This window comes from Chelon labrosus (assembly GCF_963514085.1).
Source record: "Chelon labrosus genome assembly, chromosome: 21".
NCBI classification, from domain to species: domain Eukaryota; kingdom Metazoa; phylum Chordata; class Actinopteri; order Mugiliformes; family Mugilidae; genus Chelon; species Chelon labrosus.
Window position 1 is genome coordinate 17,588,345 of NC_140354.1, and position 26,602 is coordinate 17,614,946.

The following is a 26,602-nucleotide window of genomic DNA, read 5'->3' on the forward strand; positions in this document are numbered from 1 at the left end:
GAGTCCGGGCACCTCCACCTGAGAAAGTGTCTCGCTGGGCGGCGGCGCCTCGCACCGAGTGTGCGTGGGGAGGTCTCGGGTGGAGCAGTCGGTGCAGAAACAACAGAATTTGTGGTGTTTTTGCGTCGCCCTCGCCTCTTACATCATTCCTGTGAGTTAACGCACTGTTTTAGCAAAGCGGCGCAGGTGTGGCTGCTCTCTTTGTATGTGTGTGTTCGGGTGGGGCTGCAGCGAGGTGGCACACTGAGCAGATTGCTGCAGTCACTTGCCGGGCCCTACAGGAAGGAAGTCCGTGGGGCAAGTGACACAGCCGTCTCTTTGTTTTCCCACTCCCTCTCTGCGCCCCGTAGGCCTCCTCTCGTCATCATTCATTCTCCGAATCCCCCGCCAAAGTGTTTCATCGTCTGCACCCCCCCCCCCCCCCCCCCACCCTCTGGGCTGTTTTATCCCAGATTCAAATGTGAGCCGGCAGAACCTGGCGCTGCAGATAGAGCTCTCGCCCAGGGCCGGGCCGCCGCGTGCCAGTCGGCAGCAGACTCAACTGCTGCATTTGCATTTTGCTTTGCTGAGGGGGAGGACGAGCGGCGCGGGGGGGCGGATCTCGCTGCACTGCAGGTGTAGGTGGTGAGAAGTAATTGATGCAGCACTTGTAGGATCCTTTCTTCTCATCCCTCCTCCCCTCCTCCCCTTCTCCAGACACCATGACTGCACATGTCAAAATAGGTTATGTGGACGTAGTGATGGATGGGTAAGCGGTGGAGGCTTAACTTGATGGATGAGTCAGTTATTGCTGTTTTCTTTTGCTGCTCCCATTTCCTTTCACATGATAGTACACATTCACACCTTGGGAAATTCTTTACTAAGTATGGGAGGTTGGTTGATTCTACTATCTTCATAAAATCCCCTTATTATGATGCTATTCCAACTATTAAAACTATTTATACAGTGTATGGCACAGAGAATCACCAAGCCCATGCGTTTTTTGTCAGTCCGTCTTTTACTTACCGAAATAACGCGGATATTGGATTTAGCGACAAATAGCAGCAGCCTGTGAATATCAAACAAAATGCTTTTAAAAAATGGCATTATGTGAACAAATATATGTTAGATTAAATAAAGCGTCAGCGAATAAATCTAATTTACAGTAATTTAACAGTTGACTTTAAATCTAACTTGCTGGCTAGCGCTTATAAAATTTAGCTAGTTCTCGTTACGTCCTGGAGTCGAAATAACGTGGATATTGGATTTAGCAACAAATAGCAGCAGCCTGTGTGGTTCATCTACGTGAATATCAAACAGAATGCTTTAGAGACGTGGCATTATATGGACAAGTGTATAATAAGATTAAATAAAGTGTCAACAAATAAATCTAATTTACGATAATTTAACAGCTGACTTTCAATCTAACTTGCTAGCTAGCGCTTATACCATTTAGCTAGTTCACGTTACGTGAGTTACTGGAGTCGTTTCCTTTGGCTTTTGACCAAAATAATTGTAAATCTCCGTGGTCTAAATAATCAAGAGCACAAACATCGGGCTTTTAAAAGTGTCTGTACATTTTTTATCAGTGAATAAAACAAATACATCAACATGCTACGCGAGCTGACCGTGCTGTTTTCTCCGTCAAGTTAAATTCAGGCTTTGAGGAGGGGAGGGAGGGAGAGAGAGATGTTTTCGGTAGCAATAGGACAAACAACACAAGTGCAACGACGTTTGAGACGTGCAAAAATATTTCTGATTCGTTATGAGACCATGGCGGAGTAAATTAGCCGCCATAGTGTTAGCATTGGATGGGAAAACCCTTCTACAACATTTATCTAAATATTATCTCATGTTCATGAAATCCATGAGTTTTTAACGGAATATAATATTCATCACAAACGTTTGGATTAATTCTGTGTCGACTCGTTGGAAAAGGTGCCGTTTACGATGCTCCGCTATTAATGTAGCATGGTGTTGCTAACTTGGAGCGTTAATGACATTGGATGCAGGCCTGCAGCTGCACACGCAAATGCATTGGAGAAGTGGCCGTCTCTAATCGAGAATGAGTAATTATACGCCTTAAGAGCTTTACAGTTTGCTTTTAGTGTGTCCACACCTGCGAGAGTGATGATGGGAGGTTAATGTGTCTCCTTTAAGCCGCACTGTCTAAATGCAGCCCAGGCTGTAAGTCAAGATTTTTATTTTTAATTTATTTCTTTTGGTGCGAGCGTTTATAACCCAGAGAGCATGTTGAAGACCAAAAGGAGGAGGGGAGGGGATGGGGGGGGGGGGGGGGGGGGTGCTACAGTGAGCTCAAAGCTAAATCAGGTCCAGGCCACTCCCCGGTCTCGACTCGATTCCCTCCAGCAGCCGCCTCAGACCAGTTTGAATGAGCGGTTGCAGAGACCGTTAAACGTTTCATCGGCCTCGGCTCTCGCTGAAAAGTTCTACCTTAAATAAAAATAAAAAAGGTTGACCCCCCCCCACCCCCCCAAATGTAAACACTTGAAACCCCTTTGTCATTTTCAACCGCCGTGCTACTCCACCATCTTTACCGTCGGTTCTTCGTATCCTTCCATCTTCACGGTTGCCACCTCCGATCAGACAACAGCCTCTGTGTAATAGTGAACGAGGTGCGCGCTGAGCCTCGAGCTACGGTTATGTAAGAAGAAAATGGTTTTGATCTTTCTCTTTTAACCGCCTCATGCCTTGCCTGCATACGTTTCCAGGAATAAATACCCCGGAACGGTTGTGTTTATGTTTTATGCTGTACGTTTAACAGCCCCTGTAATCTTGGCCTGCCAGGTATAGCCGACTGTTGAGAAATGCGCCTCCGGGGCTGTGTCTGACAGACAACCGGTTTGTGTGAATCATTGCTCTATATACTGAGCAAAGCACATTTATGTACATCTATATGTTTGCATGGAGATGCACGAGTTGACTGTGTTTACGTACACCTTCCAGAATACGGTGTTCTTATGCGCGGAGCTACCTGATTATACGAGTCAACGACAGGTGAAGCTTTGTGGTCGCAGCTGTGCTTTACAGTATGCAGGGGGGAATTATTACACCTGAATCTGACCCGGCGCCTCAGCCGTCCTGGAACCTGCGGCAGTAACGTGTTAGAGGCGTCTTGTGTGTCATCTTGGAAACGAACCAGATCTCTGTCTGCAGTCCTGGGGTAACTCCCTGCTCCGTTCTAGCCTGCTCTACCCCCCCACCCTCCTCCTCCTCCTTTTTTTTTTTTTCCTGCTCCACTAACCCTTTCCTCCGGGCTGCGAAGGGGAACCAGGTAACACGAGAGCCCCTCCTTCTGCTCTGTTTGCCAAGAGCATCTCAAACAAGACTGACATGGATGGAGCCATAACCTTCATCGATCCATCCGTCAGCACACTCCCTCTCTCTCTCTCTCTTTCTCTTTAGTTCTTCTTTTCCTCTCCTTTCCCTTCACGCGCCTTCCACTGACCTACTTTCCTCCTGACCTGTTTATGCAAGCTCTGGTGCAGCAGCAGCAGCAGCAGCAGCAGCCGTTCAAATCAGGAAAATAAGGGACGCAGCAAAAAAACGCCGGCCCGAGCTTTTGCTGCAGGGAGTGTCACCTTGGTGCGATCCCATGGGTGCTTGGAAGGGGTGGCCACATTACGAACAAATCCTTTAAAGCCTAAATCAAATAAAGCTTTTGTTTTTTCCTTCTCTTTTGTTTTCGCACGTGTTTGGGTGTGGGAATGCACATTGTTACGTCTGCGTGTGTGCATGTGTGTGACTGAGAGCATTGTGAAGGGCACCGATGTGTCGGCCTCAAAGAGCTGCTTTGTTTGCAGACTTAGATCAAGTTAGCGCACTGGGTTAACTTCCCCTTCCCCTCCCCTCCCGTCCCTGCTCACTGCTACTCCCTTTTGCGCTGTTATGCCGTTGTGAAAATGGCCTGGTTTTGATTCATAAAAAGGTATAAGAATGATTATATAAGACACTTCAGTTGGACAATCAAAACATTTTATGCGTGAATTGTGTATCCTTTAAAATCTCGCTAATACGCTGTTGTTTATTTAGATTTTTTTTTGCAAATTAAAGATCAACCTGACCCCTGAGCAAAAAGGAAATGATAGTTATTCTCCTCGTCACACTTTGCTTTCTATTTCTACACGAGTCCGGACTAAAACAGGATTACACAGCAGCCTTTTCTGTGTTAATACAAAGAATGCAGTGGGACTCAGTCAGGAGGTTGGCAGGACAGTCGAGCTGGCAGCGGCATTGGTCAGAGGCTCAGACTGGCTCTGCCCTGGCTTTGTCCCGCCGCGCGTCGCATCGAGCTGATTCTCTCGGTTTAGCCTGGCCCTCGTCGCTCCTCTGCTATAAATATTCAGGATTTTAGTGGGGCGCACCTGTTCCAAGTTGTTAGAATAAAAGCGGTCGCGCCGAAAGAAGAGAAAAAACATTCGAAAGGAGTCGTACTTAAAGAAAAAGCTCACGCCTTGTGAACGTTTCCTGCTCTGTTTGATGGTATTTTAATGCAATAACCTTGTCAGTAGAAGTAGGCCAGTGTTACATCAGACAAGCTTGCCGGGGAGTTTTGCGGCCCCACCGGGCAAAGTGTGTCAGTGTGTCAGCTGTGAAGCGCCTCTCGTTGCAGATTAGCCTCCGATGCCAAAAAGGAGTGCGTTCCCCCCACGGGGGAACTGTAATCTCCACGCGAGGATTTCTCTCCGCACAAAGGGGAAAAACAGGGTGTGCCTGTTGAGCTTCGCCTTACGCCTTGAATTGTTTAAGAAATACCCAGCGGCGCGGCATTATCTCTAGATGTCTTTTGACCGAGTTCAAGGAATAAAAGAGAGAGATATGAAATTGATTCTGCGCGGTTGCTATTGGAGTTTCGCTCTCTTATGTCACTCAGTGCGTAATGTATTACCTAACTGGCGATCTGCAAGGCTGCCAGCTTGTGCGTGCGCTGCCCACAGACGGTGATTTGTATCTGCACAGTAACTGCCGCCTAAAAGCATCTTAGACGGTGTCAGTCCCTCGGCGTGGGCTGCCGATGATTCACTAATAAAATAAACGCGTGGGGTAGCGGCTAAACTAGTTTAATTGCGCTACACCACGCAAAGAACACCAGAAGAACAGCTTCTTTTCGTGATATGTTGAAAGGTCAACAGTATTTTTTTATTTTTATTTTTCCTTGAAATGCTCCCATCTTCCACAATGAACATTAGTGTCTTTACATACATGTCAAAAAAGGAAGCGATGGTAATGACCGACCTGACCAACCACCACCCGTTCTCTAAACACCACTTTTGTCGTTGTCTTTTTTCATAAAACCATCAGCAAAACCACAAACATTACTGATTAATACACGCTGAAAAAAAGGAGGAGGGGATGGACGGGGGAGGGGCGAGGAGGAATGAGGCAAAAATACATGTCATCACAGTCAGTAGGCGGAGCAAAGACACAGTAGAGAAGAACACAGAACATCACCTTGACTAAAAAAGAGGATACAAAACCAATGAAACCAACATTACAGTGTTGTTCAAGGGTGGTGGGGACTTTACATTTATACACAAGCACCAAAAAGCCAAACATGGTACATAGACGTTTGTTAAACTAGGATCCAGTGAAGGCAATTCATCACTGCCCAACCATGAGAGAGGGACGAATAACCCCTGAGAGTGAACAGTGGAGGCACATGGGGAAACGGAAAAAGGGACAGCCCTCTATTTATTAACTCCGATTTATATAGTTGGACAAATTTGGTATCGCGTTAGATTTTTCTCCACGATAACTTGATAAATCTGGGATCTAATCCGTTTGGTCACACTACAAAACCAAAACAAACAGTAGCCACAGAGGGCTCTGCTACTGTCTTTAAACAGGAGGACGCTTTATTCAGAACTCAGTGCGCTGTAGTGTGTTAACGTGAGACTCGCTTCCTCCTGTTTTCTGCCATCCCCATGCCTACGTTAATGTTCACGCCCAGGGCTGAGATAGTTGTATGCATCTAATAAGGTCTGTACACATTCCCAGTCTATGTTCCTGTGGGCTTTTCTACAGTGACGGGGCGCGTGGAAAAAGGGGGATTGGGAAATAAATACACGGGGCCGGCGAGTGGCGACGACAACAAAGTATGGGTTGATAAAGCTCAAATAAACTAAAGGCTTGTCATAGCCTGCAGCTGGTGACGTCCACCGATTATTTAAAGGCTGGTTAAAGGTTAATAAATCCAAACATTTTGCCTCAAGTAACGACTTCCATTCAGTGCTGTTGGCGCGCCAATCTGGACGGCCATCTCCGTGTAAACAGGGCATTAAACAACGATTAATGCTTAAGCTTGACAATCGAGAGAGGTGTTTTAGTATTTGAACAGGTCCCGTGTCATTGACAGTAGACAATGTGGCTGTGCGGCAATTGTGACTTTTGCAACTGAATGGTCGCGTTCAGAATCCTCTTTATACCTTTTGTGGGCTCGTCGCGTTTTTTGTGCGAATTTGTATTCAATTTTCTTTTCCAAAATATATGTTTATAATAGATACATATGTTCATATATCACAGTAATATACAAACCAAGTGCTTTAAAAAATAAAGGTGATGGCGATCTTTTGAGGAAATGGTGGAGATGGTTGGGTAGAGCATGGGTTGGTAGAGGTAGGGTCTGGGAAGAGGTATGGAACTTTTGTAGTGTCGGTGGCGTTGGTGCTTCTTTGGTTGCGGGGTTGTCCCCCGGTGTACGTTTGCATTTGATTTTAGTTAAGGCAAATAGCCATACATGTGTGTATGTTCGTCTACAGTCAGATATGTACCAAATTTATAGTACTGCTAAAGCTTGACATTTTTATTTCTCTACATTCCTTTTTGCAAGTTATCAAAGTGTGCTTTCGTTGACGTACTCTGCTGTATACTGTTGGATGACAAAAAGTAGAAAAGCCGGCAGTTCCATTCCTCCTCTCATCACATAAACAAAAGTGCTTCTGTTAAGTATGGAGAAGATGTAAGAAATGACAAGTCTGTACAACATATACAAATATATTACAGCCCCACAAGTTTTCCAGTCTTTTTGGTGATACTGGGGCGGGGGTAGGGGAGTAGAAAAGCCCAGTTTTCTGTCCCAAGGGCTTGAGGAAGGGGCAAAAGGCATGATGGCAGGGTAGTTCTCAATTGTCCTTTTCATTTAAGTCCTGACAAAAAAATGTCACCCTAATCTCGCCTCTTGTTCCGTCGTCCACCCGTCTCCTTTTTCCCGCCCTCTTTCCTTGCCCCCTCCCCAGCTCCACCTTGGCTCTCTGGCTTAATGTTCTGTGGAAGCGTGAGGGACAAGTAGGGATGCTGGGGGAGAGGGGGCGGCGTGGCAGAGGGAGGGGTGGTCGGCGACTCCTGGCCGCAGTTGCTCCCGGTGCTCATGGCCCGGTGTTTGAGTCTCAGTTTGTGGGGCAGTGCTGTTCCCCTCACCTCCCCATGAGGATCCCACCCGTAGGCCTGAGAACAGCCCTGGGAGGGGGGTAAAGGCGAGGCGGGCTGGAGGACGCTGGGAACACGTTGGTTGTGGAAGCCGCCCATGTCTGAGCAGGACGAAGATGGGGACTCGTCGTCATCCGTGGAGGCCTCTTTGTCGGGGCTGCAGGGATCTCCTTCACTAGATGTGGCGTCCTTGCTCGAGGAGGTCGATTGGCCTTGGTAATAAACCTCTCTCCTGGGCCCCCCCTCGTAGGTAAGCACAGGTGGCTCCTCGTCTTGTGCGCTGAGGTATGAATGATGAGGCTGCTGGAGATGGTGGTACAGGTGCGAGTGGTTGACCCCCTCCACTTGTTTGTGGCGGAGCTCGGCAGGGGAATCGCTCTCCTGCTGCTGCTGATGCTGATGCTGCTCCTGCTGTTGCGAAAGTTGGCAAACTCTGTACATCTGCCTCTCTCTGGCCTCATTACGGCTGTCTGAGAGCTCACGGGGAGGGGAGTCTAATGTCTTCCTCTCCAGCTGCTTTGTCACCTCAGCCAGTGTCTCTGCGGAGCTCTCCGCAAAGGACTGGGACATCTGGCTGCTGCCGCTGCTCTGCGTCTGAGCTGCCTGCAGATCAGTGTCCTGGGGCCTCGTCAGCGCGTCCACAGGATAGGAGGCGCTGCTGGAACCGTACAGGATGACGCTCCTCTGGGCAGCAGGTGGATGCGGGGCAGCCTGGCTGACAGTGTTGACGGAGCTTATGGGCTCCTGTTGGGGTTGCACTTGTTGCTGAAGGTGCTGCTGCTGACTGTGATATGCAGCCTCCAGCTCCTGAGAATGCTGCTGGATCTGGTGGTGTGTGGGAACAGAGGCCAAGCCACGGTGGACATTGAACATAATCTGGGTGGTGGTGCCATTGGCAATGTCCATCTCCAGCCTGTCACCTTCCTGTTTGATCTCAAAGGACATCGGCTCTGGGCTGTCCCTGGAGGATCCATCAGACATGTCGGAGAGGGAGCCACGTGGGGAGTATTTCACCAGCTGCCTGTGGCCGTCGCTGGGTCCCGACTGCTCTGTTTCAGAAGAATCAGAGTTCATCATCACCTGAGAACTACTAGAGTAACCACTGGAGTAGTACTGAGTGGAGGAGGAGGATGAGGAGGAGCCTCCACTTCCTGTGTTGCTTCCCCCACCAATCTGTTGGCTCTTCTCAATGTAGGAGGCAGTGCTTATGAGGCCGAAGCGCAGCTTCAGCTGGAGCAGCTCTGTCTTGAGCCTCACATTCTCATCATTCAGTGCAATGACACGGTTTTCCAAAACCATGTCATTGAGACGTCGCTTCTCCCGGGAGCGCTTGGCGGCCTCGTTGTTCTTGCGCCGTTTCTCCCAGTATGAGGCGTCCTTCTTCTCATCAGAGATGAACTCACGCTTTCTCCTGCAGGTCATGTTGGGTTTGGGTTTGATGAGTCGTCCTATGCGAGTTGGAGTTCCTGGGATAGCAGGATGAGACTCTTCGTACGTGTTGAAGGTCTCAAGGCAGTCTAGGTTATTCCCTGAGTTTTTGTTTATTGTTTCAAGGGCCGAACTCAGATTTTCCATTCTTTTCCGCTGGCAGCCAGCTTGAAAATTTGCGTGCGTGACTGAGGAAAGAATTAGATCAGAGGTCAGGGGGAGGTAGGGGAGGTGATGAACAACCTGTCTCCCAACGTTTGTCTATTTATTGCAAGTTCTGTGTAGTTACACCAAGAGGGGACTCAAGTGTCCAAATTGGCCAAAAAGATGAAGAACAGCTGGAGCTCAGCATTGGCAACCCTCATTTATCCGCTGGAAGAGTTCTTGGTGTCCAGGCTCCTTGAAGTATCGCAGACTCTAAGTGGATCGAATCCGTCCTCAGATTTCCTCTTTTCACTCTTGCTTTTGTTGGTTGCTAAAGGTTTGGCGTAAGAGCAGCACACTGAGCAAAGCTGGCAGAGAAGTGTCCTAGATCTCCACACAAACAGCAGGATGTAGGTCGGCCTGTCTACCTCAGCGTGTCAGTCTCTTGGGGAGCCTTGCGCTCTCTCCTTCTGTCTGCCTCGGTTCGCTCTGCAGTTGACTGCAAGATGAAAGGCTGCAGAGATAAAAAAAACAGAAGAAAAAGATATGTTAATCCTCACGGACTGCTGGTGTTCTATTATGCACTTGTATAAGACTCACATTATCACTTTTGAGGCATTTTTGTCATTTCTCTTTCTATTTTTTTTTTTCAGCACACAGTGGGCATATCGGCCTTTAGTGACCGTGTCGCCCCAGGCAACCAATGAATGGTTGCTAGACCATGTCTGACCTTTTGGCCCCGCCATTGATCTGATCTGTCTGCAGCCTATGACCCCTGACCCTTTTGCCTGGTATGTTGATGTTGACTTTTGTGATGTAATGGGGTCACCGAGTTCACCGCAAGGCTGATGATCCCGTTCCATCTTGTCACCCATGGCTTAAAAAAAAAAGGGGGACTCTGTATAATGTCTCATTTTTTGTCAAATAGTGGACCACCACGGAAATAACACCAGTCTGAGACACTCTGAGGGCATGAAACCTAGCCTTTGTATGGACTAGCTTATTTGTTTTGACTATTTGGGCCAGACAGCGCAAAGGGTGACTCAGTAGCAGAGCAGGTCCCTGGTTTACTTTTTGGAACATTTCAGCAAAAAATAAAAAAAGTAAAATAAATCCACCAGAGGCTAGTTTCCCCCTTAGAAACCCCATCCACAAAACCACTGCTGAAACACCGCTACCCCCCCCCCCCCCCCCACCCCGTGCGCTCATCCGCAGAGGAATGTGGCAGCCTTTTCCAAAGCCTTCGCCAAAACAACTCAATGCCAAATCAATGATGCAGAGTGAGCAGATAAGGCAGACAAAGGCATCCGCTAATGCAGGTCAAGGATAAAGAAGCTGAGACTCTGGTGAGAGATTTGGTGTGTGTGAGGGGGGGCGCTGGGAGGTGGGGCATTGATAAATATAGGTCAAGGGCCCCAGGAGGAGAAAAAGAGGCGGGAGGTGGGACGGAGGCTGGAATACCACAGACTGTTACATTTGGGTGGCTAGACCAGACAGCCTCGTAGACATCTGTAATGAGCTGAACGGGTGTGGCTTTACACTAAAGTATTTAAATGTCGCTGATTTTATGGCAAATCGATGAAAAATCTAAAAGATAATTAATCCTTTTAAGTACTTCCTCCAGTTTTTGAATGAATGGCAACGCTGGTTGATCTACTGGTCCACCATTTTGGTCTAGGCCGAAGTATCTCAACAACTAGCACAGAAATGGTGCCCAGAAGATAAATTATTTACCTCTAGCAACGCCAACAGATTGAACCCTTCAATTGCCCCATAAAAATATGTAAAATCTAACAAGATACATTGACATTCATGATCCAAATAGGATAAATATGAATAGCTTTCGGTCCCTTGACTTTCCCTCAATGGCCAATGTAGGTTTTGTTTTCAGAGTCTTGACAGTTTGATGGATTGCTATGAAATTTGGTGAAACCATTCGTATCCCCCTGAGGATGAACCGTGATGACTTTGACGCCGACTTTTGGGTCAAATTTTGAATTCGTCCAACAGTTTGCGAAACTAATCGACCTCCAATCAGTTTCGGCTTTGTCTCCTATTTCGAGCTAATTAGCCAATGTTAGCATGGTAATATAAAAATTAGTAACAGTCTATAATGAATTCCATATCATACTATGGGGACAAGATGGGATTCCTGTTGTATATTTCTAAGGACAATAGCCTGGAACCATCCAACGCGCCAACAAGTCATGTCACATATCATTTTGTTTGTTACTTTGAGTTGTTATCTCAACACAGAATAACCTAGCTCTGTCTTCACCTCAAAACATAACTGTCCCGTGTGTCATTTGACGCCCTAAAACGACACGTGAAAAGTTTAAAATGCCAAGGAGGTATGCTGTTTATACACCATCCCAACTTCTTTAAAGCATTTGTTGATGGTGTCTGTATTTCAGTGTATCCATAGTAATAGAGCAAAACTAATATCATGCATCATACAAATGGGTGTTGCCACTCCACCTCTGCACTCCTTCGCTGAACTACGTAAGCACGGCAACATTACTGTCTGAATCTGTAATCTCTTAATCTGGCAAGGTGTTTGCCGATTGTACTCTGCTTTTTCCCTGTGGTTGTGACGCTCATTACGTAACTCCTCAAAATCAATGTAGACTTCAGGCCAGATTTGGAGAAAGAATTACTTATTTTTAGCTCCCACGTGTTTGGTTTTCAATCTTAGACTCCACATTACATTTGCACCATATTTATTTGAAAGTAAAGACGCGGCCGCGCGGGTGTTTATTTCCCTCCTTGGCCGAATGGTTTATGGTTATCCTAGTGAGCCTCTGACATGTGGCCGTCGGGCACGAGTGAGAAATAATGAGGGGAGACACTTTTTTTTTTTTTTTTTTTTTCTCGGCATGTCCCACTGACCCAGAAACTGGGGACCGACCGCACTCTGTAAACACAAGACTCGCTGCCTCCACTGTACGGCTCGCGCTGGAATATAGGTCAGCCGGGCGACGGGGAGGTGAGACGGGGGGAAAAGATCGGAAAGAATTAAACAAACAAAAAGGCAGGGAGCACAAAAAAAAAAAAAAAAAGGAAAGACGAAGGAGGTGCGCAGAATTAGAGCATCGTCTAAATATAGACTGGCGTGGAAATCAAGTGGAGCCGAGACAAAGAAACGGAGGGAATCGATGGCTGTTAAAACAAAGAAAGGGATGGAGATAGCGCCGTGGCTGGATGAGAGGAAGGGGGGGGGGGGGGGGAAGAGAAACCAGTGGCAATTGCGACAGTGTTGGTATTGCATCAAAAGAAAGAATGTGTCACCCATAGCAACAAAAAGGGGGGAAACAGAAGGGGCGGCCAATCATATCGGACTCTCTCTCTCCCTTTCTTCTGAACCAAGTGGCTTAACATGCAGATGGTGAGAATACAGCGCACGGTAACAAAAGGCTTGATTGACGTCACGGCGTGCGTCTATTCCACATCCCCAAGTATCTCTGAATGAACTCTCGTGTTTAATTAACCGGCAACGGGTTGTTTTTTTTTCCTCTTCTCCTCTTTTCCCAGTGCGTCTGTTTGTCTCTCCCTCAATATTCTGCTGTGAATGAATCACATAGTAAGGTGCTGTTGCTCAGCTTCTAATTTCATTCACCCTCTCGGAATAACAACGGATCCGAATTTACAAAATTTACAAATTGGTGCCGCTCTGCACGCCCTTGGCCTACATTACGCCCGCCGTTCATCATATATTCTCCACGTGTCATCGCCAGGTCTCTGTGGCACTTGTGGAATGATAGCACGGTAAAAGAATCCACCCGCCCGCCCACCCTCCCCACGCCACCGCAGGGCCCACACCGCAAGAGTCTAAATGTGGCAGCGAGCTTTTGGAAACAGCGGTCCGAGTTCAAAACGCCCCGTGCACGTGTTTCTGTGGAGCGTTTCAGGAAATGGGAGCAGGTCTAACATAAAAGCAAGAGGAGAGGAGAGGGGAGGGGAGGGGGCGCATGCCTCATGGAGTAAGGGGGAATGATGAAATTGCTGCCTCCCCTCTCCCCTCTCCCCCCTCTTTCTCTCTCTGTTGCACCCTTCAAGAATGCAACGTATGGCACGTGGTGCGGAGTTGGGGGTCATGGGTGGGGCGTGCTTAAATTCCATGTCTTGGGGAGTAGGAGAGGGGGGGTGACCTGACTTTTTCTTCCCAAGAAAAATAAGTCAAGGAGGGCAGCGTGGCGCGGCGGGGCGAGGCGGAGTCCTGTTCAAACCAGATCCTTGTTCCACGAACACAGGCCGTATCAACCCTCTCTCAAAGAGTAGGAAAGAAAAAAAAAAAGAAAAGCAGTGACTCAGTCCATGTGTTGCACCAGTCACATGTGCTCCCTTGGCCTACTAAATGCCGTAATTCGCCTCTCTGCTGCCTCCAAACCGCAGCGAAATAACAAAGCCAGGCCCTCGGTCTTTTGTCATCTGACATGTGCCAGGAAACCCCGAGAAAGTCAAGAGGCCGCGGAGTGGGATGGAAACCTGACCAGGAACTCACGCTACTTTATTAGATTAGAAGTAAATTACAGCTGTCTCAGTAGGTCAGTGATGCAGTGGAGTTTAAATAATCCACAAAGCTGGTTATTAATTTATTTTTATTTACCTCGGCTACCATACTTCTGCGTGATTGTCTTTGTTATGACGGGGTGAGGATTTATTTTGGTGGAGGTTCTGATTCTGCCTTTCTAGTCAGTGGCGGTTGTGCGCCTCATCCCTCCCTCCCTGCCCTCAGCACTGATGTGACCTACATTCATAGCTGGCATAGAGACCCAGTGTGTGTGTGTGTGTGTGTGTGTGTGTGTGCGTACGCCAACCAATTGGCAGCAAAGCGCAACGCTGCATAGCCGCAGACTATGGGTTTCCGCCTATTGCATAATCTCCCCCCCTCCTCCCCACCATTCTTTAATTCCATTTTAATTATTTAATTCGTTTATTACGCAACGTATGTTTCCTATACGTGCGCACGGATGCGGCACATGCGCGACTCGCGATGCGTAAAATGCCTACGATAAGTCTACAAGGGCATCGCTCCAGTACAGTGAGGACGCTTTCAAAATAAAATCTTAAAAATCTACAAATACTCTTTTAGTTAAACACGTGTAAGGTGCTGTTTGCCTAACGACATAACTTTAAAGTAGAGCAACAATAAAATAAGGGCTATGGTGTACACGTGCAGCGAGGTATAAAATAATAAAAAATGAAGCCAAGAGGAGTAAAACGTTGCCGGCAGGTTAATGATTTTTTACACCGCTGGACCGCAGGAACGCAGAGAGAGATGGTGGAGAGATATCACAGCTGCTGAAGTTCAATAACAGGTTGCAGATTATCTGTGTACGTACATAGAGGGCGCACAAGCGGACCCGCGCGGATAAATCTCACCGGGCGAGCGGCACATTGCGAGAAATATGTTCCCCCGGCACGACTCCTTTGTTGCACCGTCTGACAAATCGCGTTCGTGCATATTTAATGGGATCCTCAGTCACCCGAGGAGAGTATTACGCGCGTCCCAGCTGTGCCATGAAATTCACCCACATGCCTCAAAAACAAAAAATTAATAAAAAAAATCTCCACAAACATTCTTCGCACTCACACATTTTTAAAAAAGAAGAAATAACTGCTTTTGTTTAAGCTGCCTATTGGGTTACACATGGGAGCGTTTGACCCACATTTTTTTTTTTTAATCCAGATGTTCTGATCCACACCTCACCTCGCAGCGGCTGCACTCATCCGAGCCAGTGAAACTTAACCACGAGCCGTAAACAAAAGAGTGAAGAAGAAGAAGAAGAAGGGTCCTCACGTATCCAGATGATCATGCCTCGGTCATGCCTTGTCTGCGCACTCTTGATTTGTGTTGTCTCTCCTTCGGGGACTGCTGGCCTACTAAAGGGTTAACCCCGAGGGCTGCACAGCCGCGTTAACCTTTACAAAGAGCTGCTACACGTGACGGAGAGAAGTGTGTCCGCGGAGCCTGCATGGGATTTTTTTTTTTCTTTCTCTCTCTCCTCCAGTTGTCTACGTGAAGTAGCCTACTAACCCAAAAGAGCCCGAGTATAAATAACCCTGCGCACACTGAGTCCCCGCGACACTTAAAGCAGACACTGACTATTTTTAATGCAGTATATTAACAAAACTGTAATTATAATAATTATGATATGAATTCATGCGCACTTAATTTGGATTGGATAACATTTGCGTAAGCCACAAAGCAGGTGTGTATGGGATAAACAGACTATACCCGGTTCCTGAATGCACCACAACAAGCCGTGAATATATAATCAAGGGAATGCACCATAACGCCACAACCTGGTGCGTTGACCCTGCTCCCTCGTTCCAACATTTGGCACCCTTCTCCACTGCGCGCAACAATCCACATTCACCTTTTTCTCCAACCGCACCTTGCTTTGTTTTTTGTTTTTTTTGTTTAGTTTTTTTTCTGAAGGAATCCCATAACCTCTGGCTACCCCCTCCCCAACACCCACCCCCGCGATTTCCTCCCACCCCCTTCTGCGCTCACACACACACAGAGAGACCCTCACATAAGCAGCCTCGCCTTGACATTGAGGCACCAAAACAAACGCTCGCCGAGCAGGAACTCCTCGCAAAATCACACCAGTAGCGAATGTACAAACGCCAATGCAATGCAATGCAATGCCATGTATAATAATAATAATAATAATAATAATAGTAATAATAATAAATGTAATAATCAGAACTCACCTCTTTTGTTAAAAAAGAAAAAAAAATAGTGAATCCACACACAGTCCTGGTGATCTTGTCCCAACAATCTGCTTTTTACGCATCCGCCGCGAGTCTGAGTCTCTCTCACAAGCACAGTCACTTTCCAAACGCCAGCTCTCCGATTAGTGCAGGTAAATGCGCGAGTGTGAACACGGTGCCTTGTTTTTAGTCCGCTCCTCATGTCATGTTAGCTCCAATCGCGCTCTCGCTCTCTCTCTCTCTCTCTCTCTCTCTCCTCTCGCTCTCTCTCTCTCTCTCTCTCTCTCTCTCGCCTTCTTCTCTCCGAGTCTCTAAATGTATGTTAGTAGGTCAGTTGTTGCATAACAGGACGCTTTGGGTGCCTAGTCACGTTTTTTTTGTTTCTCTCTCTCTCTCTCTCGCCTCTGCCCCCTCCCTCTCTCCGCGCCTTCAAATCCAGTTGCAGGAGAGGAGATGCAGGGGGAGCGCAGGGGGGAGGAGCCGGGCCCGGAGGGGGAGGGACTCTGCGCTCAGAGCCCGTTCTGAGTCAGATGAAGGCCTGTGATAGCCTTAATAAGGTTACTAGACATTTAAAAGCGCAGAGTGGAAACACACACAGAAAACAAGCCCGGAGCAGTGACACAGGAAAAACAAAAGAAGCTGTTTTAAACTACAGTTGTTATTTGGGGACAGTCAGATTTAGAATTTTCTCAAACAGTAAGACTTTCTGAGTGTGCCACTTCTTGTTCTTGTGTGTTTCCACTGTTGTTTGACCAACTTTAAGGAGTCAAATGAGCAGTTTGACATTTCGGTAGGTCCTTGTTTGCGTTCCTGCCTGTAGTTAAATGAGAGCACTGATAAACGGCGAGATTAGCTCAGCACAACGGCAGCAAACGGTGAGAAACGGCGTCCAGACGTAGCTCAACGCCATTTCTAGATCAATAATTATCTTTTGTGCAGATTAAACATGCAAAGTGTGATGTTTTAATCAGTGTTCGTACGTAGAGGTGCTGTCAGTGGACGTTGTTGCAGACAGACTTATGCAGACATGGCGGTTTAGGCTTCTACGCCGACATCCCAGACCCTACGAAGACCCTAATGCCGTAGCGATTTCCGAACTGTGGATCTTTTGGATCAATAAAGACGGAACACATCGAGGAAAGGTTAACCAAGGAGGTTCCGGAGATACAAACATTTGCACGACTCGTCTTTGGCCAAAATTTCAACAAAGTTTCGGCGCCATTGTTGAAAGTGAAGCAGGAAGTAGAGCCAGACTGACAAGTACACAAGTTTAAATGTGTAAAGTGCGTAGGTTATGGCATCGATGTCCTGCAGTACCCTAAAATAGCCTTTATGGTACTACGTTGGAAGCCCTTTTCTCAGTTCTCAGTCTACGCAAAGTGAAGGATTGTGGGAATTCAACCAATATGGAGGCTTTGGAATTGCATTCGGTTCTCCAACTAGCCAACAACGCCTCTTTCCTGGACGATGACGCTACGCATAGATCGGTTGAAGGGGAAAAAGAAGACAGTGGCTAGTTCTTCATCCAGTTTTTCCTCAGCAAAGAAGGCTAAAGCTAACGGACCAACAACAGCACAAACGCAGAAACGAGTAGCTTAGGTTCATTTACTGTTTTGCCATGTATGTTGTTTGACATTGCCACCCAGTGGAAGTGGATCAGTCCGGGAGGTTGACGTATCTGTAGCACTAATGCAGCACCAAGCTAGAGACTGTAGGCCTTTTCCTTCTCTTTTCTAAGCTAACTGCAGCCAGATATGAGAGGTTTTCTGTCCTCGGCTAGAATTCAAATAGACATATTTCCAAAAATGTTGAGCTGCCCCTTTTAAACACCTCAAAATGCTTTGATAGTGATGCTAAACTCAGGTTTTGCGGTCAGAGCAATTCCCTCCACCTTCTCCTTGCATGGTTGGCTCCATCCCCGTTAGTGAATGGGCGAACGAGGAATAATTGTTCGAGCACCGCCGAAGGCAGAAAAGCGTCGCCATTCACCGCTGCATTTGTCTGACCGTTGCGGCTGGCAGTTACATTGCAGATAAAGGCTTTGCATACGAATGAAGATTGAGATTAAATAAAGTATGAAATCATAGATCCGCCGCCGCCTGGGACAAAACCGCTCTACCTCCTGCTGCTGCAAAAAAACCCCGCTTGAGGCCGGGCCGGTGGAGATATGATACATACATCTGACTAATGCATACGTACAGCATCTAACCACGATACAATCACGAGTACAAGATATAGTTGACGCATGTTACATGAGAGATTGATAACAAATGAGTAAAGATGCTTAATGGGTACATTTGACACTCTTCTACCGCTAAATCTTCAGTTAAATTAAACAGAAAATCCACATCCACTCATCTTGTAGAGGGTCGCAGGGGCCTGAAGCGTGTCCCATCTGGCTCTCAGCTAGAGGTGGGGGCACGTCCTGGACGGGTCATCTGTCCATCACAGAGAGAGAAACGGCCTTTTGCGCCCACCGGCTAATTTGGAATCGCCAATAAGCCTAATGTGCATGGTCTTGGGCGTATGGGAGGACATTTGGACACATGGAAAACCCCAGAACATCCTTGCTGTGAGGCCGTAGTGCCAAACATCGGAGCGCTGTAGTACCAAGAAGAAGGTCCTGATTTAAGAGTAAAATGACCGAAATATGGTCGAGGCAAAGGTTAAAAGCAAGGCATGGACAGGTTTGCCGTTGCTGCGACTGCGGTAACAGGCCCCATAACGCCTGCCCCCTCGTGCTACCTCTGCATCCCACATCTCCTCCTGCTGAATGAAGCTAGCTGAACCAGGACGCGTTGTGTAATCGAGGAGCGTGTTTTTGATTCATCTCGATCGCAGGCAGGAAGGCGTGGAGTCTGGAGAGCGCACAGAAGAGCAAGACAGTCATTCAGAACGTTGTCGAATGGCTAGGGAGTCATGAGAGGGAGTTATTTATTTAAAGAACTTGATGAGGAAGGCAAGCGGGCACATCATCGTTTACAATTCACGCAGTACAGTTTGGGCCGTGAGCGAAGGAAGTCTTTGTCAGAGAGCCGTCAGACGCAGTGATGCTTCAGGTCTGCTCGGTACAGAACGTTATCTGCTCGGTGATTTAAATCCGGGAGTTGAAATGAAAGCCCACGAAGGCTTTTTTACTCATTTCTCGGGCGCACACATTCAGAAATAAACACGATCCGCTTTTAACTGTATCGCGGTAGCATTTGCGAGTAATCACTCTGCGTAATAGTTTGTCTTTTTTGTTTCCTTGAAGCGTTTAAGGACTTGAACGCTCTCTCTCCTCTAAGTTTTACTTGATGCTTTTTTTTTGTCCACCATGTGTTCAGAGGGTAACCCCCGTGCGTGGTTCCTCAGTTTTAACCTATAAATGGCTCGCCGCTTCCTTGCACCTCTTTTGTTTCCTTCTTTAGCTCGAGGAGACAAACTGAAGGAGCAGAGGCTTTGGCCGTGAACTTGAATCCCCCTCCCCCCCCCTCACCTCCCCCCTCCCCCACTCTCTCTCTCTCTCTTTCTTTCTGTCTGTGTCTGCATCACTCTCCCTCTTTTTTTTTTGCACCCCATCCTTATCCCCACCCTAACCCAACCTCCACCCCCCCCCCCAACTTCCAGCTATGTCTGCAAGCGTTCCCATGGCAACTGTCGCACTGCCTGCCTAGCAACAGGCTTTATCCTTTCACTAGGGGGAGAAAAAAAAAATGAGGGGGGGCAAAGAGGGGGTTGCGCTCTCTCTCTTCTTTTTTTTTGTATTTATTTATTTATATATATTTTTTTCCTGGTTAAATGGATGTGGGTGAGGATGACAGAGTAACAGCACCGCGTTGCAGTGGATTCATTTAAATCCCTTCTGGTCTCCTCTCCACACCTGCAGCATCTGCTTCGCCTCTGCCTTGTTACCTTTCAGCTTCACCTCCTTCGGTTTACTTGTTTAAACACTGCTGTTTCTGATCGATTATTATTATTATTATTATTATTTTATTTTTTTTAGGAAGAATTTGAGGCGAAACCAGAATTTATGTGTTTACATTTCAAAAGGTTACAGAGAGGTCATTGCGTCGCAGGATACTTCTACGTTTGTTCCAGCTCCTTTTAGTGTATTTAAAAGCTATTTTAAGCGGTGTGGTGATAAAATGATGAGGACAGATACCAAACTGAATAAATTATTTGAGCATTTAGGTTAACAAAATATAAAAATACCTGAAATTATAACAGCTTCATTGAACTGTTTATTTTCTTTAGTTTTTGTTTTTGTTTTTCATCTGAATGCACATCCTGATCATATCAACTAGCTAAAAGCCTGATCAATAAATATTACAGTGATCCATAGTGTGATTACTATAGTGTGGTAAAAGGTGAAACGGATACTCTGTGGCTTTAATGGACATGGTGAAAATGTTGTCTTTGCTGCCCCCTGCTGGTCGGAAACGTGCAATTACAAACTGAGCAAAGCTCCACAGGAATCATTCTTCAGACTGCCTGTGACTGCACTGACCCATCTGACTTCACGCTATCCGCTCTCCTCTCCCCACCTCTTCTCCTCCTCGAGCTGTCGCAATTAAAGCCCTCGTCTTGTGAAGGGCTCTAATTGAGCTGTTGAGTAACGTCTCCGTCTGGCTGGCCGTCTCGCCTGCCTGCCTGCCTGCCTGCCTGCCTGCCTGCAGCGACCGTGGGAGAGAAAGCTGCCAAGTGCACGACTCCTCTCCTCCTCCTCCTCCTCCTCTTCCTCCTCTTCCTCCGCTGCCGCCGCCTGCATTTGTCAGCACTTGCTAGTCAGAGCTCCTCTTTGCAGTCTCTCTGTCTCATTCTCCAACGCAGGATCTCGTTATTAAAAGGGCGCTTGTGAGCGTCTCCGGCCTCCATCCCTGCCTACATGTTACGCAGAATTCTTCAGTCTGCGCTTTTATTCACACACTATCTGTAATCTACTGTAACTTTTATTATCCTGACATACTTTTCTGCAGCTGTGCTCCAGCTTGTTCCTGTTTCAGTAACTTTATGAGACCCGCCGTATAAGCTTTTCTCACGTGTCTTGTTTAAATGCTGCATCTGTGCTTTATTCACATGAATATATGACTTTATCTGCTTGCTTCTGCTTCTTTCTTCCCCTCTCTCGTCTCATTACCTGTTTGACCTCAAGCATAAGCCAAATGAGCTGCTTAATTTGTTTATTTTCCTGTTTTTTTCATGTCGCCTTAGTGCTTCCTGAGGTTTAAGGCTCTGGGTTCTGTCATTTTTGACTATTATCATATTATTATTTGCAATTATTAACCAAATATTCTTCTCAACATCATATTTATCTGTTATGCTCGCGTTAAATGCAGGTTTGAATATGAGTGAACCAGTTTATGCTGAATTTTAGTCCCTGCTACAAAAGCACTACATTTCCCATAATGCAACTCAAAACACCTCAATGCCCCACTTTCTATTTGAAAGTGTGCCACTATCAGACTGCCACTTTACCCAGTGATTAACTCCACCACCAGAATGCAGAGTCAAATTTATTTTTAATATGAAAACGCACAGAGAGACAGCAGACATTAAATTCATCATCTCAGTACAGACAAAACAGGGAAGTAAGAAAATACACTCAAACCGGGCAAGACCGATAACAACAAGAAGTTGAGTGACACGTAAAACATGTTTTGTGTGTGTGTGTGAGCTTCAGAGAGCTGATGCCTCGCTCTCCCCGTTTGTGTTTGCAGGTGTTTAGCAGAGGCGTCCCGGCGCTGGGAAGCCTGCGCGGTAAGTCATGCCTCCTCTAATTAACTGCAAACGCTTCCTCCCCTTCCCCCGGTCGGGGTGTGTTGAAACCGACATCTAGCTGGATTTAATGCCACATCCTGTTGTGTCTGCGTGGTGTGATGTGATGCGATGTGAGCAGTTTTGTGTGTTTTTCGTCATCACAGTGAATGGGAATAGAGGAAACTGTTACACACTTAACACCATTACAGATAAGACTCCCAGCCTGAGCAGCGTTGATTAAGTAGTTGTTAGACAGAAGATTATGAGCGTTCAAAGACATTTATTACAACACAACACAATGTAAGAGATAGAAACAACGATTAGTTTGACTTGAATGTCCTTGTGCACGGTCCAGCACTCAATAAAAGTTTGTCCTTAAAAGTCTAGACGGCGGCTCGCTTCACGTCCTCAGTTGATTTTGGCCATGAGCTGCTCTGTGAAAAGCTTCTTCAGCTGCGCCACCTCCTCGCTCAGAGAGCAGAGCTGAGACTTCAGGAAAGTGTTCTCGTGCCGTACCTCCGTTTGTCCTTGCGTGGGCGGAGACTGGAGGCTGTAGCCGGCGCTCGAGGGGTTGTACTGAGGTGACTGCCTCCCTCTCCTGCCGCCTTCCTCCCCCTCCGCATGCTGGAGCCAGGGGCCGGCGTGTGCCTGCCCGCTTCCTGTGTCGCCCACGCTCGGCCCTTTGGCGGTGTCTTTCGGGCCTTCCCGTCCCGCAGCGGGGTGGGCGGGGCTGCGCCTGTGATCGGCCAAGGCGTCCCCCCCGTCGCTGCTCCCGGGCATCTTGAAACGTAGCTTGTGGGGGAGGTTTTTCATGGTTTCCGCTTGGTCCAGCATCTCGGCGCTGAGTCCCGAAGCGTGGTGGACATCAGCAGGTGAGTGGTGGAGGTCGTAGCCCAGCTCCTCCGCCCTGTGGGGTGATAATTTCCCGTGATCGCTGAGCCGGTCTTCGAAGAAGATTGGGCTGCCCACGCTGGACCCACCAGGCGTAGAGAACCCAGAGTCCTCGGACATGTTGCCAGCGTCCCTGGTGCCCCTAACGTTCATCTGGCCCGTGTGGTTGTGGGGATGTGGTGCCGAGGAGCCACCGTCTCCTCTGTGGAGGTAATAGTGAGGAGTCAAGGGTTGAGGGGCGTGGTGAGGATCTGTGGTGAGGGGCAGAATCGGGGCGTTGGAGGGGTCTTTGACGAGGCCGAAGCGGAACTTCAGAGCCAGGAGCTCCGCCCGCAGACGAGCGTTTTCCTCCAGCAGAGCCAGCACGCGGCTCTCCAGGACCATGTCGTTGACGCGGCGCTTCTCCCGCGAGCGCTTGGCCGCCTCGTTGTTCTTCCTCCTCTTGTCCCAGTAGCCTTCGTCCTTTTTGTCGACGGGGATGAACTCGCGCTTGCGTCGGATGCTGGAGGAAGGACTCTCTTTGCGTTTGATGGCCGTGGTGCGACCCAGCAGGGAGCGGGCCAACAGGCTGCTGGAGGTCAGGATGGACACGGCTTCATCTGTGAAGGACATAGCTCCTCCTCCTCCTCCTGCTCCTCCTCCTCCTCCTCCACTCGAAGCAGCTGCAGCAGGTGACTCCATGTTATGGAGCACGGCCACGTCCTGCTGACCCCTCATCTCCTGGGACTCTTCCTCAAACATAATTCTTTCCTCTCTGATGAGTGGAGAGAAACCACTGTGGGGTGCTGATCGCTCACCGGAGTGCTCAGGGAGCTAAGAGTGAAGCAACAGTGCCACCTAGCGATCAAAGAGAAGCAAGGAGAGGCGAGATTTAGCGGTTACGCAAGAGCCATTACAACACAATATTATGTAACCGAATTACATCTCCAGTGAAACCAGAGCAACTCTAACCTTGCATGCCTCATACATACATTCAATATGAGTCGATGCGTGTTACAAACACTAACTAAATGAGCCATACCAGACGTTTGGCTTTTACTTCTGACTCAGATCGTCCTGAATAAACCGCTACTAGTAGAAACAAACCTCGGATTAGAGAGCAGCTAAGAGTTTGACCTACATTTGAATTTAGTTTGAGACATTTACCTTTAATTGGTGCGTTGCAAGTTTTTAATTTGACTCACCCGGTCATTTCTTTTGTTTTGTTTTTTATTATTGGGTCAGACTCAAGTAACCTAATTTTATAAACGGTTTCCGGTGTTTTACTTGCTCCATCAGCACTGACCCACATGTTTGACAGGGACGCGCCGCTCTCCCGGTCGGCTGTTTTTAACTACGAGATCTGACTCATGCATTACCGGGAACTTAGATTGACGTTTATACAAGCTGTTATAGTGCATTTTGACGAGTTGTGACTTTAGTGAAGGCTAATTCATTTATACTAAAATGAAATATCTTTTTTTTTTTTTTTTTTAGTACATGTTGCTGCTGTGCGTAAAAAATGCGCAAATAAAGGAGCGAATAAAATGTAGATTTACATCAGGGTGAACATTCCCATCATCGCATAAAAGAGTTAAACGATGCAATTCGTGTTAAATGTAATTTAATGTATGTACAGAGAGATAAAAAAATAATTAAAAGTACCTCCGTATAGACTGATCAGTTGTCTCCGCCGGTACGCACGCCTCCTGTCCGGGTCTCCGAGCGTATTTTCGAGCGTCTCTCCGCCTCCCTCTCCGGTGTTCGTGCTGCGGATCCACTCGTCGCTGTTACTTAATATTATCACCGGCGCGGCGCACCTCCACTCTGCTCCACTTGGATTGCCGCAGCTTCTATTTGTAACGTTGAGTTCAGCTCAGGACGGTTCCTATCCTCACTTGAACCAGCGGGGGCCCTGTTTGAGTGTGCGCTTCTGAGCCCGCCTCCCTCCGTGACCCCCCCTCTCCTCCCTCTCCTCCCTCTCCTCCCTCCCTCCAAAGGAAAGCTCCTATGGTCGGTCACATAACAAAGCTGTTCAGGCAACATCATCATCGTCATCTGACCTCCATAGCTCCGCCCCCCCTTTTACTGGATAATCCCACCATCACAATTAGGTAATGTTGCGCGTCTCTCTGTCTCCAGGGCATTTCTGTGTGAGTCACTTTTTGCAAGAAAGGTATAAAACTCCTTCACTATATCAGTCGCAGTCTACACAGTATTTTTAGACGTGTGACGTTTGATTATAGGCCTTTATATAATGTTCTGTTTGGAGAAAAGAACCCTCTGTAAAAGTTCTTCAAGTCCTCTCCTATCTGCTTGATTTATAGATTGTTTTAAATCTTTCTTTTACCAGAGGGCCTTCCCTGTTTGAATTTAAATCGAGTTTTAATCGAGTTTTATGTGCTGCATTTTGTGTGTTGCATTGTTTAAATTATTTTTATCTTTTTTTTTATGTCCCTGTTTTGGAAGTTGCAGATTTGTATGTCTTTGTCAAGCACTTTGTAATGTTGGGTTAAAAAGTGCTCAAGAAGTAAAGATTAATATTAATTTGGTCTAAACAAGGATTTTGAAATGTGAAGTAGAAAACGTCAACAACGCCTTGAAGAAATGAATCGGATTTGTATTTAGTTAGCATCTTAGTAAGAAATAAGACCAATATTACAGAATATAAAAGAAAAAGGGAAGTGAAGTGTAGGGAAGTTTTTTTTTTTTTTTTTTTCATCTTGGCATGCATACAGAATTCAGTGACTGTAGGTCAAATGTAATTCAGGGTCTGATTCTAGGGGGCGCTGTCGAACATTTTCTTTTTCCGTCCATTCGTTAATGCAGTAAAATTCCTAGATTTTCACGAGGCTTAAATGTCATGACTTTTTGAGCATGCTTAAGGCATGTGAAGTCCAGGTATATCGATAAAATAAGATAAAATAAATAATATTAATAAGTCCTTGCATTACAAGAGGGTCCTCGGATTGTCGGTGCTTCCACCGAAATATTGAAAAATACATAAAAAGTCTGGTGGGGGAAAAAAAAAAAAGGATTTAAGGCCAAACACATTGCAGTGACTTCTTGATGACATTAAGCCTCGGGGGTCTCCAAGTTCCCAATGTTTAATAAGCATAAGTCTTATAAGAACGATAAGCAAAATGGCCGACTTCCTGTTGGTTTTCAGGTATGGTTCCTTGAGCCTCAAGGGAGCACTGTCAATCCTGTTTTTTTGTTTGTTTGTTTGTTTGGCCTTTCGCAGATGCAGTAAAATAGCACAGTTTCTGCCAGGCTCGAATGTCATGTCTTTTTGTTTAGGCCATGTAATGTTCAAGTATATGCACCTTGCATTGCAAGAGGGTACACAAACCACTGGTGCTTGGACCGTAAATATGGAAAAACACATTGCAGTCACTTCTTGAAGACATTAAGGCTTGGGGGTCTACAAGATCCCAACGTTTGACTGCGTGTCGGAGAGTTTTAGTAACTTCAGTTAGGGAATTGGGACCTTGGACACGTTAACTAAAGAGTGTCCTAGGTATTTACTAAAAACTAACGCGAAGCTAGTCTGTTTTTTTCAGCATTAGAGCGCTGGTCGCACCAGACTTAATGGAAGTTACGGGGGTGCATACGTGTTGCAGGAAGAGTCGCGGTATGAAAGTATACTTTGGCAGGATGTTGTGTTCTTTTAATTTTGAAGATTAAGTGTACATTAATCTTTTTTTGTTGTTGATGTCATTGTTTTTTCTTTGTTATTGTCTTGTCTGTCAATAGGTGCTTTTTGATTGTTATTGAACATTTTCATTCTTCCTATAACTGATGGATTAAGTGCTTGATTGCAGTGCTTTTTTGTTATCTCCCAGGGTGCGTACTTTCCCGGCCCATGAAGAACCTTTAGTGACCTATGTGTAAAGTCACTGGTGTACAATGATTGGTCCAGTCGTTTAAAAATTAGGTGTAATAATTGGTAAAACATTAACCGTACAAACAACAGCTCTTACTATTAGCCTTAAAAAACGGAACAAAACACAGAGAAGCGGAAAAGCACTGAAGTCCAGGCTTTATCGAGCCTACATGTGACATTGTCGTATGTTGTTCATAATTGCGAGGAATGTGCATTCCCTAGCGGGTTAGCAGGTTCTTCTGGTTAAGTGCTGCATGCCACAAGCAGGTTTTAAGATTTTTTTTTTTTTTACTTGAAAGTATATAATTTAAGCAGTCTTTTTTTAGAGTAGTTAAAGCCACATTGAGTAATCATACCAGGAATCTAATGTAGAATGCACACTGATATCAC

General features: G+C 46.7%; 2 protein-coding genes across 2 annotated transcripts; both read right to left on the reverse strand.

The window, feature by feature from the left end:
- Positions 1 to 5,134: 5,134 nt before the first annotated feature.
- Positions 5,135 to 15,947, reverse strand: nfil3-2 (nuclear factor, interleukin 3 regulated, member 2). The gene is made up of 2 exons (XM_084570384.1): positions 15,718 to 15,947; positions 5,135 to 9,511 (listed from the first exon to the last, which is right to left on the reverse strand). The coding sequence occupies exon 2, from the start codon at positions 8,998 to 9,000 to the stop codon at positions 7,165 to 7,167; it is 1,836 nt and encodes a 611-aa protein (XP_084426510.1). The 5' UTR covers positions 9,001 to 9,511; positions 15,718 to 15,947; the 3' UTR covers positions 5,135 to 7,164.
- Positions 15,948 to 21,716: 5,769 nt separating this feature from the next.
- nfil3-6 (nuclear factor, interleukin 3 regulated, member 6) lies at positions 21,717 to 24,242 on the reverse strand. Its single transcript, XM_084570308.1, has 2 exons — positions 23,992 to 24,242; positions 21,717 to 23,184 (listed from the first exon to the last, which is right to left on the reverse strand). Exon 2 carries the CDS (start codon positions 23,086 to 23,088, stop codon positions 21,865 to 21,867), a length of 1,224 nt encoding a protein of 407 aa, XP_084426434.1. The 5' UTR covers positions 23,089 to 23,184; positions 23,992 to 24,242; the 3' UTR covers positions 21,717 to 21,864.
- Between the last annotated feature and the right edge of the window lie 2,360 nt (positions 24,243 to 26,602).

What these genes read in the sequence shown, in the direction of transcription:
- nfil3-6 (XM_084570308.1), bottom strand. Translation starts at nt 23,088, where the DNA reads ATGTTTGAGGAAGAGTCCCAGGAGATGAGGGGTCAGCAGGACGTGGCC.
- nfil3-2 (XM_084570384.1), bottom strand. Translation starts at nt 9,000, where the DNA reads ATGGAAAATCTGAGTTCGGCCCTTGAAACAATAAACAAAAACTCAGGG.